At 38.1% G+C, this 13,466-nt stretch overlaps 1 protein-coding gene across 1 annotated transcript in view; it reads left to right on the top strand.

Annotated features, from left to right (window-relative positions):
• The window catches only part of LOC110585694 (importin subunit alpha-8-like), a 77,098-nt gene that overhangs the window by 47,335 nt on the left and 16,297 nt on the right, over positions 1–13,466 (top strand). Inside the window, exon 2 of the mRNA XM_021695848.1 lies at positions 4,462–4,516. Within this exon, the coding sequence (XP_021551523.1) occupies positions 4,462–4,516 (55 nt within the window). The remainder of the gene's footprint in view (positions 1–4,461; positions 4,517–13,466) is intronic.

The following is a 13,466-nucleotide window of genomic DNA, read 5'->3' on the forward strand; positions in this document are numbered from 1 at the left end:
AGAGGGAGAGAGAGAAATCATCAAAATGAGGAAGTGATTCCTTTAGTTATCAGAAACAGGAGCGGAGTAACAATGGCTGAAAATTCACCTCCCCATGGGGGAATGAATCATCAAAATAACCGGTGGAAAACAAGGTTGTGCAACCTTGACTGGCGTGTGTCACCGGCTGGTGGAATTTTTAGAAAGGCAGCAGTTTGGGTTCATCACTGCGGTTCGTGATTGCACACACCTGTTTGGGGTATGGATTTTGCAACCCCCCAAAAAGGGGAAACTGAACTCACTGCTCCTCCCGAGCTGTGCAAAAAAGCAGAAAACCACAGCTGCTTGAGCAGTTAACAGATATCAGTAAAATACCCATGTTACATAATTAAGGATAACGTTCTTGAAGCATATGGGCCGGAGGTATTATACTCTCATTAAAACTTTAGGTAGGAAACAATTTAGCATATTCTCACACATTTCTAGGGTTGAAGTCTATAATAAATGTTTGTAATTAGGCATGCTCTAAACAGTTTATTAAATAATACATGAAGAAAATGGTTGATGAAATATAGACTGCTCTGCATTGTGTGTACAATGACACAGAGGCATCAAGGTAAGAAATAAAAGATTTCTTCTCATTGACTTGATAACTAGTCACTCTGAGCAGCTTAAGTAAGACTGGAAGAGGTTTCATTCGTCAGAGCAGCCTGTCTGTAATCTTAAAGAAATAGGAATTGATGGCTCTGTTTTTTTTTTTTTCTTTTTCTTTTCTTTTAACATACATTATAGGTAGCAATCTTTGAAGTCTCCTCCTGAATAGGAAGAGGTGTTTTTTGACCAGAGCCGTGCAAAAATCTCATGCACTTTATCCTGGCAAGAATGGATCAGCTTGATGGGGAATACTAGGGGTGAAGAGAGCCAAAAAAGACCCAAAAGAACATTTAAAAATTATGCCTCGGCTAATAGGTGCTGTTATTTATAAACTGGAGAGGAATAAGGGAGAGAAGTCTCTTGAGAATTGCCAAGGCAGGTGCTTGGTCCCTGGGGAAGTGGTAGGAAACATGCCCCTGAGATGATATTAGACGCAGGAAAGAAATTCTTTCAGTTCTGCAGCCCTGCTTGATACTCAAGCCAGATAATTAATGGTCAACAATCCTTATCTGAATGGAAGAGTGTGTGATCTATGGAAAATGAGTTCGGATGATCCCAGGAAGTTCTCAAAGGATGAATAACCACTTTTTGAAGTCACTGAGGTCAACTGGATATTTTGTTTTCTAATGCACACAAATAAGAAATCTGGTAGCAGAATACACATGAAATTTGGAATGCCTTCTAGAACATACTTGGGAAAACTGGGCAAGGTTGACATAGCTTTTACTGATTTGTCTGCTTAGTAGGTAAATGGGGCTGCCAGTCTGGCAGTTTACACTGGCAATAAATCACCACTAGACATTTTATTTAAAAATTGGCACTGGCTCGGAGGAGGTAGGGGTTGTCAATTTGCTTTTATGTAGAGGCCAGGCACAATCATAACACACACAAGCCACCCGGAAGCTTCAGACCACATGGAGAAGCATGGCTCAGGTCTCTAATGGCTGTATTTTTGCCTGCCTGGAGAGTGCTAGGCTACATCACAGTCTCAGGATCCTGACCAGAAAGATCCTGGCAAACTGGCACAGGCTGGAGAAATCCCTTTTGGAAATCAGTTTGGTTCTAGAATTATGTTGGAAGGATATTATAGATTTGATGGAGGACAGAACATTTGATGATTTATTCTTTTATTGGTGATGGTGATGGGGGGAGGGAATCCGCAGAGCCCATGCAGAGTGTAACAGTAGTACATTTCAAACATCACTCTGTTATTAAAGAATTGGGTAAGTTTCTTTTTTTCTTCCCCCCCCCCCGCCTTATCTTGGTTGGGAGTTCACTTTTTAAATTGGTGATAAATTTTGAGAGGGCGAAAAAAAAAAGATACTGAAGTGATCATGCAACCACATTCCTCATATTAACAATTATAGACGTTCTTTGAAAACTAGGGTATTTAAAACATAAAGTGAATGGGCACCTGGGTGGCTCAGTTGGTTAAGCGTCTGCCTTCAACTCAGGTCATGAGTCCAGCGTTCTGGGATCGAGTTCTGCATAGGGCTCCCTGCTCAGCGGGGAGTCTGCTTCTCCCGCTACCCCTCCCACCTGCTCATGATCTCTCTCTCTCTCTCTCTCATACTGTCACTCTCTCTCTCTCTCAAATAAATAAATAAAATCTTTAAAAAAATAAAAGATAAAGTGGAGAGGAGGAAAAAGCAACACTGGACCATTATAGCCACTCTGATAGAAATGGTGGGGATGAACTCCCTTTCTTTCATCTGGTTCCTGATGCTCTGGATGTTCTTCAAAGCTTTACATATCCCTGCACAGTATTTTTGGATGTAAGTATATCAATTTTGAAAATATCAAAGTTAGTGTGTCAGGACAATTCTATTACAACTAAACTGATTTACCAAATTACCAGTCTTTCATCTCTGTTTGCATATTATATTTGTAACTATTAATTATGCTGCATGTCTTGTACCATGCAAACTATTAGAAAGAACCTGGTTAAGATAGAGATGTATTGACTTTACTTTGGCCTCATGAATAATTCAATTTGCTCACTTTCTGGAAATACCCAGTTTGCCGTTGATGCTACAAATATTTGAATTGGATTCAACTTGTCCATCAAAGATTTTTTCCCCTCTCTCCTGGATTTCATATATGTGATTTTGATAACACTACCAAAAAGTAAGAAAAATATACACTTAGGTTTCTGCTTGGTAATGCAAAGTGTCAAGAGCAAACAAAGAGTCCACTTCAATGATGTGCCGAGGCAATTGGCAGTTTTCTTAGTATTTGGGACATGGGGGTATTTAGAGATTTGTGGCATTAATTACACATAAGCACATGGAGCATTAAATATCTAACCTGATAGGATTTTTCTTTGTTTTAAAATAGAAAATATTAGATCCTTTACTAAAGATTTATAAAAGTTCTGTTGTAAATGCAATGGGATCTGTATTCCTTTGACCACAATGTCTTACAAGCTGCCTGCTAGTAAATGACAACATTCATAAAATGAAGAAGGAAAAGAAAAAAGAAGAAAAATGAGAAATCCCCAAAGCAGTCACTTAAACAAAATCCCACAATTCTGCCAGTATTCAATGCCTGCATTAAATGTCATGCCCGCAAATCTTCACTCAAAAAGATCAAGATGCAACATATTACAATATTAAGGAAGAAATAAAGTATCATCATTCTTGGGACAGCCTCTAAAATGATGTAGGTGTTTATATTTTTTATTTTGATTTGTGCACAAGTATTCATTTGATGGTATGTTTTGGAGACAGGCACGTACAGGTTTTCATCTTGCATGGGTCTCTAACATTTATTTGGATTTAGTATACACATTGATTTGGACTGAAGTTTCTTCATCTGGATTTATCATACTTGAGGGCCCTAAAAGCTAAAATGTGAATATAGCATCTTGGGTTTTCCAGCTAACCTGTTAATTTCAGGACAGTTAAGCTTCTAGTATTTACTTTTATTTTTTCTCTCCCTGCTTGAGACTTATTATGGGACATATATTTTGTGTGTGTGTGTGTGTGAGTGTGTGTGTGAAGAAAGTGTAACTCACTTTGTGGAGATCATAGTTCTGACCTTATTTTTACTATTTTGTAAAAAGAACCACGTTCCTTCTTTTATCCTAAGTGCAGAAGTGGATAACAGTTTGTTTATATAAAGTTATTAAGATATGAGATATATTGGGGATAACAATAATTCAAGGGTATTTTGTATTTTAAAAGGTATCTTATTCTCCATGAAATCAAACCCATTAACGTTCACTGAGTCCTTTTAAACACGTGAGGGCACAGGCACGCACAGGCACGCACAGGCACTCGCTGGCTTGCTAACTCAAGCAAAAATAGTCTCCGAGGGAAAGAGCTGCAAGGCTGCTGCCAACTTCCCCAACATACCCAAGAATTTCTTTATTTAGAACCTCCCATGTGCTATTTTTTTTTTTAATCTCTGGAATCTCAGGGATTTTCCCATCCCTCTGCATGCTTGAGACGTTTTAGAGCATGGTAACCCCCTCTTGGAGTCCTTTAACTCTTCTGTTTTATTTTTAAAATGTGGGCAGCATTAGTATACAGGGAAGGGACGGTTCCTGTGACAAAGGAGGGCGAGGATCCCAGTGCGCATAGCAACACCTCTGAAGATCACTGGTGGCTAGAGAACCCAACACCATGGTCCACCAAGGTCTCTTTTAAGGGGCCCTTGAAACTCATGGGTTTTAAATCAAGAGCTTCCTGAGAAGGTGCATTGAAGAGCTACGCATGGCAACATGGATGGAATACTTTGTGAATTCTTGGAGGCTCATTAGGTAACAGTTGCTCTTTGCCCAAAGTGCAGGATATGATACATGTGTCATATCCTTTTCTTTTTCAGGTTTTAATAGAGACAGTGGACCTGAATTTTGGGAATGCATTTGCTTTCAACACAAGTATGGCAACTTGGCTCTTTTTGGACCAGACTGTGATAATCTCTGAAGCAATTATTATGGTATTGTCCCCTTGAATTATGTGGGTGAAACTATTAATATATGTTTAAAAATCGTATTTGCATATTGTTTTTGGTATAAACACACTGCTGCCTTTACAATAAGGCACAATGTGCAATTGCAGAAAACTCCTTTTCACTTATGAACGTCTGAGTCTGAGATTCACACAAACCACACTTTTGTTTGACTCCAAAATGTGGGTGCCAAATGAATCTACTGCACTAGGCTTATGAACACTACCGCAACTGTGCACCACTATTTCTCTACTGGGAGAATTGTTTCGGCAGATAAACCATCTGGCTTGAAACACAGCCCTCTTTGAAAATATTCCCCATTATGTTAGCTCTGAAACAATGTGTACAACTATGCTCCAGTGGAGGACATGTTAACAGAAATTCAGTGTCAAACAATATCTGCTCTGTAATCTTTTGCTAAATGTAAAAAGGAGGTAATCAAAATGCAAGATTTTAATTCTTTAAGGAGTCATTCTGAATGTGGCATAAGATGACGAAAACTCAGGAAAATATTTAATAAGGACCTATAATAGAAGAATGTTTAACATAGTGACTTTTTCTTTAAGGATCACCCATAGAAAATGTGGCTCCTTTTGTTATAAATATCATAAAGATGGCACATTAATGCTTTGTGTTCATTCATTTCCCTTTTTTTCCCTAAGTGCTTTCAAATATGGATTGATCATAGACCATGGAAGAATTGTTGGAAGCTAGTATTCGTAGCTTGAAATCCTGAAGTGAACTTGGGTGACTCACTGTGACTTAAGAGTTAGGAATATTATAGAGAAATTGCAGTGGGAAGAGGTGCTACCTATAACCAGCTAGAGGAAATGTGATAGAAATTTTAAGAATCCAAGCCATCAATTGTTATTGTGATGGAAGAAAGAGGGAAACATATTTTAAAATATATATATATATATATGTATATATATAAAATCAGGTTCAGATCTCTTTAGGGTGATGTTAAAAGAGAAGACTTGAGTGAAGTTATAAGAAAGTTGTAGAAAGTTGAGCACATCTGAATCTCTGAGATCAGAAAAAATCTATGGTAGGTGTATTTGGCCCATTGATTGGGGTAATTGCAATTCAGCATATTACTGAAATGAGAAATTGAGCTAAGTCCTAGGAATTACTACAATGTATGTACAGAGTCTTAGGGAAGAAAGCTAACTGATCAATTGATGAGAAAAATTGATACCAATATGATAATTCCCATGGGGCTTAAAGAAAATGGTACATAGATAGGAAATGTTGATTGTTTTTTCCTCCATCACAAAATTGCCTTGCACATTGAAGATATTCAGTGTTTTTTTTGTTGTTGTTTGTTTGTTTGTTTTTCTAAGTGGATTTAGTCCTGGTTACTTTGTTCTTCCTTTTAGGCTCGCTCTTTACCATTCTGACTTTAGTTATGCAAACAAACATGTCTCAACGAAGAAAATTTCAACTTTAGGCTTACAAGAAACCATGCCATTTACTTTTTCTAGTACTTTTACAGACGAGAGAACTAAAATCCATAGAGTTTAAATTACTTCTTTCATTTTATAATTTTATTGTACTGGATAACCAAGGACTTGTATTAATCAAAGACTTCACTTCACATGCTCTGCATTCAAGGTGATTTCTGAGTAATGGTTTCCAATAAAGAGGCCTAGTGAATCACATGAGTTGACCAGAGGACCCAGGAGGAGCCTCATGAAGGACTAATCAGTGAGCTACTGTGAGTAGGAGAACAGAGGTCTGTCCCTAAATGAGAGGAAGGCTCTTTTTGAGGGTTTGGATGGTGAGCATGAGATTTCTTTTTCTTTTCTTAAGATTTTATTTATTATTTATTTGACAGAGAGAGAGACATAGCGAGGGAGGGAACACAAGCAGGGGGAGTGGGAGAGGGAGAAGCAAGCTTCCCGCCGAGAGGGAGCCTGATGTGGGGCTCGATCCCAGGACCCTGGGAGCATGACCTGAGCCGAAGGCAGACGCTTAACGACTGAGCCACCCAGGCACCCCGAGCATGAGATTTCTTTCTCACATTCATCTCAGAAAAACCTACACTGCCCACCACATGGGAGCCAATTAGAGTGACCTATAGGAAAAGGATGTGATGGAAACTGTTGGTCAGATCTGATTTGACCACTGTTTCCTTGCTGAAGAGCAGGGATCCATAGATTCCCTCTGTGCACTGGGGAATATACCCTACAGTTTTAAAAGCACTAGGATTTTCTCGGTCTATTCAGAGTCATTAGCTGAATCAGGCACTCTATTAAGTTATGTTGTGTCTATGCTTATGACTAGGAAGTGAACTCTGGATTATGTCTCTAGCGGGAAAAGAACAATCAGCAAATTAATGTATGAGACTTCAATGAAGTCTTCTTTGGTAAAGGTTAATTATCACACTAATACTATAAGGTCTGTTGCCATGAGGAGAGTACTTAGCACATGAGCTTCTGTTCACATTTTCCAATATTTTTCTCGTCAGCAATGGAGACATACTGTCATGTGGTAAGGACAAATCTTTGTTGGAGAGAAATGGGGCATTGTTAAACATTAACAGGTCCTTTGATTATTATTTTCCTTTTTTGGCTCTCTAATCTTTCTCCTGCAATTTTAGAGATTATCTGTGGTTGTGTGTGTGTATGTGTGTGTGTGTGTGTGTGTGTACATGTGGTTCTGTGTGTGTGCATGCATGCACATATTAAATTGCCAAGGCTCTGACAAGTTTTAAAGGTTCACCAAAGTGGCACCTGGGTGGCTCAGTCGGTTAAGCGTTTGCCTTCAACTCAGGTCATGATCCCAGGGTCCTAGGATAGAGTCCTACGTCAGGCTTCTTGCTCAGCAGGGAGTCTGCTTCTCCCTCTCCCTCGACCCCTCCTCTTGCTCATGCTCTCTCTCTCTCAAATAAGTAAACAAAATCTTAAAAAAAAAAGTTCACCAGAAGCATTTGGATACAGATATATGATTAATCTTTAATTTTTAAAAGGTAAAATTCAAGTAATTGTCATTCGAAAACAGAATGTGACTTGTCTGAGGGACTATCAGAATTTGCTAAGATAATCATTTGATGATATAAGCCTAAATTGAACTTCTCTGTGCTTTTGGTTAGCATTTTAAGTGAAGAATTTTAGAACTGAAAAGGCATTATTTCCAATGATCACAGTTCCAAGAATGGGATTCTGAGAAAATCTGAAAAATTCTTGTCCCAGTAGGTAAGGGGGACAGTGGTGAATGATTTACTTCTTTGCTGTCCCATGCAGTTCCTCAGGTAGACTGTGTCTCCTGACCTTTGTAAACTTGACAAAGAAAATTAGTGCAACAGGTGCAGGTAGGTTCTCTCCGGAGCTACCTTCGATGAACAAAACATAATCCCCCAATCAAAGCTGCCTGTATAATTTGATGGTCATCACCGTTTTACCCAAGTAAATGAAGCAATAGTTGGGGTTTAAAAAAAACAAGAATCGAAAACCAGCCCACCAACTGCACTGAGGTAGGTGAACAGCCCCTGCTCAGGCAGGTAAGTAGATTAATAACAGGCCACTCCTAAGAAGGTTTAGGCTCTTACTGTCAGAGGGTAATAATTAATGATCAAATGTTAATGGAGATACTGGGCTGTTGATGTCATTAATTCAGCTCAGTGGAGCCAGTTCTGCCCAGGACCTGCCACAACTGTCACTGCATTTGCTTAATTATTCCAGTGCCTTCAGGCTCTTTTTCTTTCATTTTTTTCCCCTTACTCTTTTTTTTCTACCCCTACCGACTATAGGACATTCTGTTTTCACTGATGCAGAATTATGAAGAGTGTCCTGCTCTCTGGACACTGCCAGGCCAAAAATATGTGAAAACCCAAAGGCAACAAAGGAGACTATAACTTTTTACTTAGATGAAAAGATGAGCAGTGCTGAAGAAGGGCCATCTTTCCATAGCCAGACAGTGCGGATATCATTTTGGGGTTCTTTAAGGATTTGGATGTCGAAAGTGAACTTCTGCTCTGAGCTGTGTAAAATGTCAAAGTGCTCACCCTCTCCCACAATCAAACAAAGCGAATATAGAGAAAACAGCGCAAGAGGGTTGATAGAACATAATGAGGTTCAGTTATCCATCCATCCAGGAGGGAACCAGAAAGTTAGCTCTGCTGGGCAGATTGGGGCAAGGAGAAACTTGGTGAGGGAAGGGCCACTAGGATTACAATTCAGCTGGAGGAGGGTATGAATTTGCCTGCCATGCTCTCAGAACCTTCTTGCATTTTTTTGCTTTGTGTCTCTTTCAGCCCTTTTGACCATTCACTGTAAATACCATTTGGATCTTTCTGCCCTGGCCTGATCTAATCATCACCACACAGTTTCCTGATTGGTTTGGGTGTTTATTTGGGTTTTAAAAGACCCTCGCTTTTCAAAATGTGCAATTGAAAAAAGCTAGTTCCTTGGCTTTTTGGTATACATTTTCTAGCTGTGATGAGTGTTGTGATGTCAAAATAGGCCAGTGTGTCTTGTGCCTCAATGCTGGAATGCTGCTTGACTCCCTTCCAAACTGAAGTTCTTAAAAAAACGTGAGGCACTGCAACAATTTCAAATCTCTCTCTGTGCTGCACATGGTGATTTAAAATAATTGAAGCTTTTCAAATTTTTATATGCCCTCAAATTTGGAGGTGATCGGTTCTGAGCATGTGCAGTACACAATGACTTAAAATTATTAGAGTCCCTCAAATTTACTGTGTTTCAGCTTGGGAATGATAGGGGAACCTGGACTTTGGCAGTTAAATGTGCTTTAAAATGATCATTACATTCAGATGTTAGGTGATCAAAATTCTGGACACTTGTGTACATTTTTAAACTTATTGTGGAAATGACTCATTTTTTTTTTTTAGATTCAAAAGATATTGTTAGTCTATGAGAAGAAGCATTTAAATAAACCACTTAAAATGCACCATAACACAATTTTACTTTCACTGTCACAGTCCCCATTGATGACCTGAATATGATCATGATTGTAAAGCCAAATGCTCAAATTTGGCAAGAAAAAGAACTGTTCTTTTCTAACCCATGCAGGACAAAGAAATGTATTCAAGTAAAAACACCTGATGCGCTGTTGAGTCTGTAGTCTGTTCTTAAAAGTTAAACTGCTTTTGCTTTAAATAAGAGGCATTTTCAACTGATGCATAAATTATTATTTCTAATACATGGTCAAGTTTCTTTTTATTTAAATACTTTAAATAAACTGCTTTTACAAAAGATCACTTAACTTAAATATTCGTATTATGACATCTCTGAGATGAAATATATGCATTCATTTCTAAGTCCTTTGTTTGCTTTGGTTATTTGGATATTGAATCAAACGCAAAGGTACGTCATCATGAAATGTACAAGATGGAATACTCGGATGATTTACTTGGTCACTTGGTCATTAAACATTCCTCAGATATTTGACCAGAGGATATTTTCTAAATGGGAACATTTAAACTTTTGCTGAGTGCCCTGATGCTGAGATTCTAGGAGGTGAGGTAGATTTATGGTTCAAAATTTAATAATATATAAGAAGAAATCCAGTCATTAAGAAGTCGGCTAAAATTTTGAACATGTTTTATTTGTACCTTTGAAAGCCACATGGACACATTCTTATTTGATTTAAATGAAAGTGACAAAGGTGGAATTCCAGCATATTTCTCAGTCACTTCCCTTCCTCAGTAAATGTTTTCATTTTGATAAAAATTAGGATAAGTTGATTATGGATTTTATTTATTTTTTTTAACTAAAACCTGGAGTTGGAATTTGAAATAGTCTGGCACATGAAAACTTTCTGATCTTATAAACTAGTCTTATGAAGCTCCATATTTTTATTACAGCAGAAATTTAACAGGATTAAAAATAGAAAAATCTAATAATAGAAAATATGTTGTATTTGGGATTTCTGTAACCCTGGGGATTTAGGGCCCTGAACTATGTAAAGTCCTACATTTGGTATGGTAGTCAACTTCTGCCCTCAAATTTATTATTAGTTTATAAAGTTTGAAAAATTCTCTGTGCTTATGTATTTTTTATTGTGCTTAATTTGGAAAGGCAGAAAAAAAGCTAAAAAAGTTTGTTCTTAGTTTGCTAAGAAAAAAGCTAAGAAAGCCATTATTTGTAGCTGTGCTAAATTAGAATGTGTCAGTGGACTAGTGTTATGCTGTTAAAGTATTGAATTAAGCCTGATTTAGGTCACAAGTAGAATGAACACAATTATATCAAGATAGTCTTTGTTGAGCACATACGAATGCCTAGAAATTGCCTAGTTCCCAAACATGGTTATACCAAAATAAAGTTCTTGCTTTTAGCTCTATCAGTTTGGGGGGGGTCTTGGGAACTGGAAAGATTATTTGGGAAGGCTAAAGTACTTTTTGTGCTTAAACTCTAAATCTTGCAGTAGTGTTAGCTCAGTAAACCAATTTAAATAAACATCTGATATGTGTTGATACGTCTTCTAAAATAAAGAATGCCAATATTTCATATTTTAGTATCGCCTACAGGGACAGCTGGTATTGTTTTGGAAACAATAAGGACATTAGTTACCAATTGAAAAATCACACAAAACATACCACTCTTGGCCTTGAGAGATTGGTAAGGGGGTTTCTCAGGTTAAAACTCACTGTTCTTTTCAACTGTTGTGCATTTTCAGAGAAAGATCAGTTTTTTTTTAAATATTTTATTTATTTATTTGACAGAGAGAGAGACAGCGAGAGAGAGGGAACGCAAGCGAGGGGAGTGGGAGAGGGAGAAGCAGGCCTCCCGCGGAGCAGGGAGCCCGATGTGGGGCTCGATCCCAGGACTCTGGGATCATGACCTGAGTCGAAGGCAGACGCTTAACGACTGAGCCACCCAGGCGCCCCGAGAAAGATCAGTTTAAGTAAATCCTTTTCTGCCACATACAAAATAAATCCCAGGAGAAAAAGGGGATAATTAAAAAAAATCAAACCATAAAAACTTGAAGAATGATAGAATTATGCTTTCACTCTGTAGGTATAAAAAGACTTTTAAGAAAAATCTCAGAGAAATAATAAATTTGACCTCATGAAAATGAAAGTAGAAAAAGATACTTCTATTCATAAAAAATATCAAAATTGAAATACAAACAAGGAAAATTTCTATAGATATCACAGATGAGATATCTGTGACATGAAAACATTTTATCCAAATTTGTGAAAAATATTTAAACTTTAGCAGAAATAGAGGAAAGGGTAAAAAACAGATAGTGAAAATAAATTATAAATGCTTAGCAATTTATAAAGATAAAGCTCAACAAAATAGATTACATTTAATGTAATATCAAATATAATAAATAGGTTGAAATTGATATAATTAGAAGATAAAATTTCCTAATTATGAATACTCAAACACTAAAAGTCATTCATTCAATACATTTTATATATATATATATTTTTTTATTGTTATGTTAGTCACCATACATCATTAGTTTTTGATGGAGTGTTCCATGATTCATTATTTGCGTATAACACCCAGTGCTCATTACAACATGTGCCCTCCTTAATACCCATCACCGGGCTAACCTACATGTTTTTGAGTGTCTCTGGGTACTGTAGCCAGACCTAGGGATAAAGTTATGGGCAAGAGGTCGACAGTCTGTAGCCTGGAAAGGCTTACAATCTTGAGTGAATTCCAGAAGACTAACAGGCAAACGTGGGGTGGTGTGATAGTCACTGTGCAGTCTGCAGAGCAGGGCCTTGGGGTATCACCTCCTCTAGACTTGGAGAATCAGGGAAAGCCTTTCCAGGGAGTGAGGCTCAGGCCTAAAAGTTTAGTGTCATTCTTGTGTCTGCTTTTCCTCACAAGCCTCATCAAATCCTTCAGTGAATCTCGTTTCTCCTTCAGTATATACAAGGATCCAACCACTTCTTGCCCTCCCTTTCTATCACTCTGGACCAAGACTGCCCTCACCCCCTTCCGGGAATATTGTAATCACTCCTCAGTTGCTCACCCTGCTTCCATTCTTCCATTCGTCACAACCTCAATGACCTTGCAGAATTTTACATCTTATTCAGAAGACCCAAAGCTTTTCATGACTTTCCAGCCCTACAGCATCTGTCCCAGGATCCTGTTTGACTGGAACTCCTCCATGTTACTCCTCACTGCCTGAACCTCAGCCCTTCCATCCTTCTCCTCCCTAAACACACTAAGTGTTCCATCACCTCATGAGCTTTGCACTTGCTAGTCCCTAGACTAGAAATGATTTTCCCTCAAATACATGTAGGGCACTGCTTTCTTATTTCACTCAGGTTTCTGCCCAGAGATCCTAACATCAGAATTGTTCCTTGACATTCTATTTAAGATGGCAGTCTTTCTCTTGTTTATGTTTTTACCTTCTCTTCATATTATTTATCAGCTCTTGATATATTTATGTGTTTACCATCCATCTCCTCCCACTAGAATGTAAGGTTATTGAAGTCAGGATCTGCATCAGTCAAGGCTCAACCAAAGAAGCAGAACAAGTAGGAGATTATCTATCTATCTGTCTCTATCACAAGGAATTAATCAGGTGATCATGGTAGCTGGTTAAGAAAGTTCAAAATCCATAGTGCAGGCCTTCAGGAAGGGGAGATTGTGGTCAGTATGAAATGCTGGCTCAGGTCTAAATTGCTGCCACAGGCATAATTTCTTCTCCCCCATCTCACCGCCTATGTTGACAAATATATAATTGACACACAGAAATTGTGTATATTTAATGTGTACAACATGATGATTTGATATACCTATATTATGAAATGAAGACCACGATCAAACTAATTAACACATCCATCACCTTAAGTAGTCTCTTCCTCCATTCCTTCCCTCCTTCCTTCCCTCCTTCCTTCCCTCCTTCCTTCCTTCCTTCCTTCCTTCCTTCCTTCCTTCCTTCCTTCC

Source organism: Neomonachus schauinslandi, chromosome 3, assembly GCF_002201575.2.
Source record: "Neomonachus schauinslandi chromosome 3, ASM220157v2, whole genome shotgun sequence".
Classification (NCBI taxonomy): Eukaryota; Metazoa; Chordata; class Mammalia; order Carnivora; family Phocidae; genus Neomonachus; species Neomonachus schauinslandi.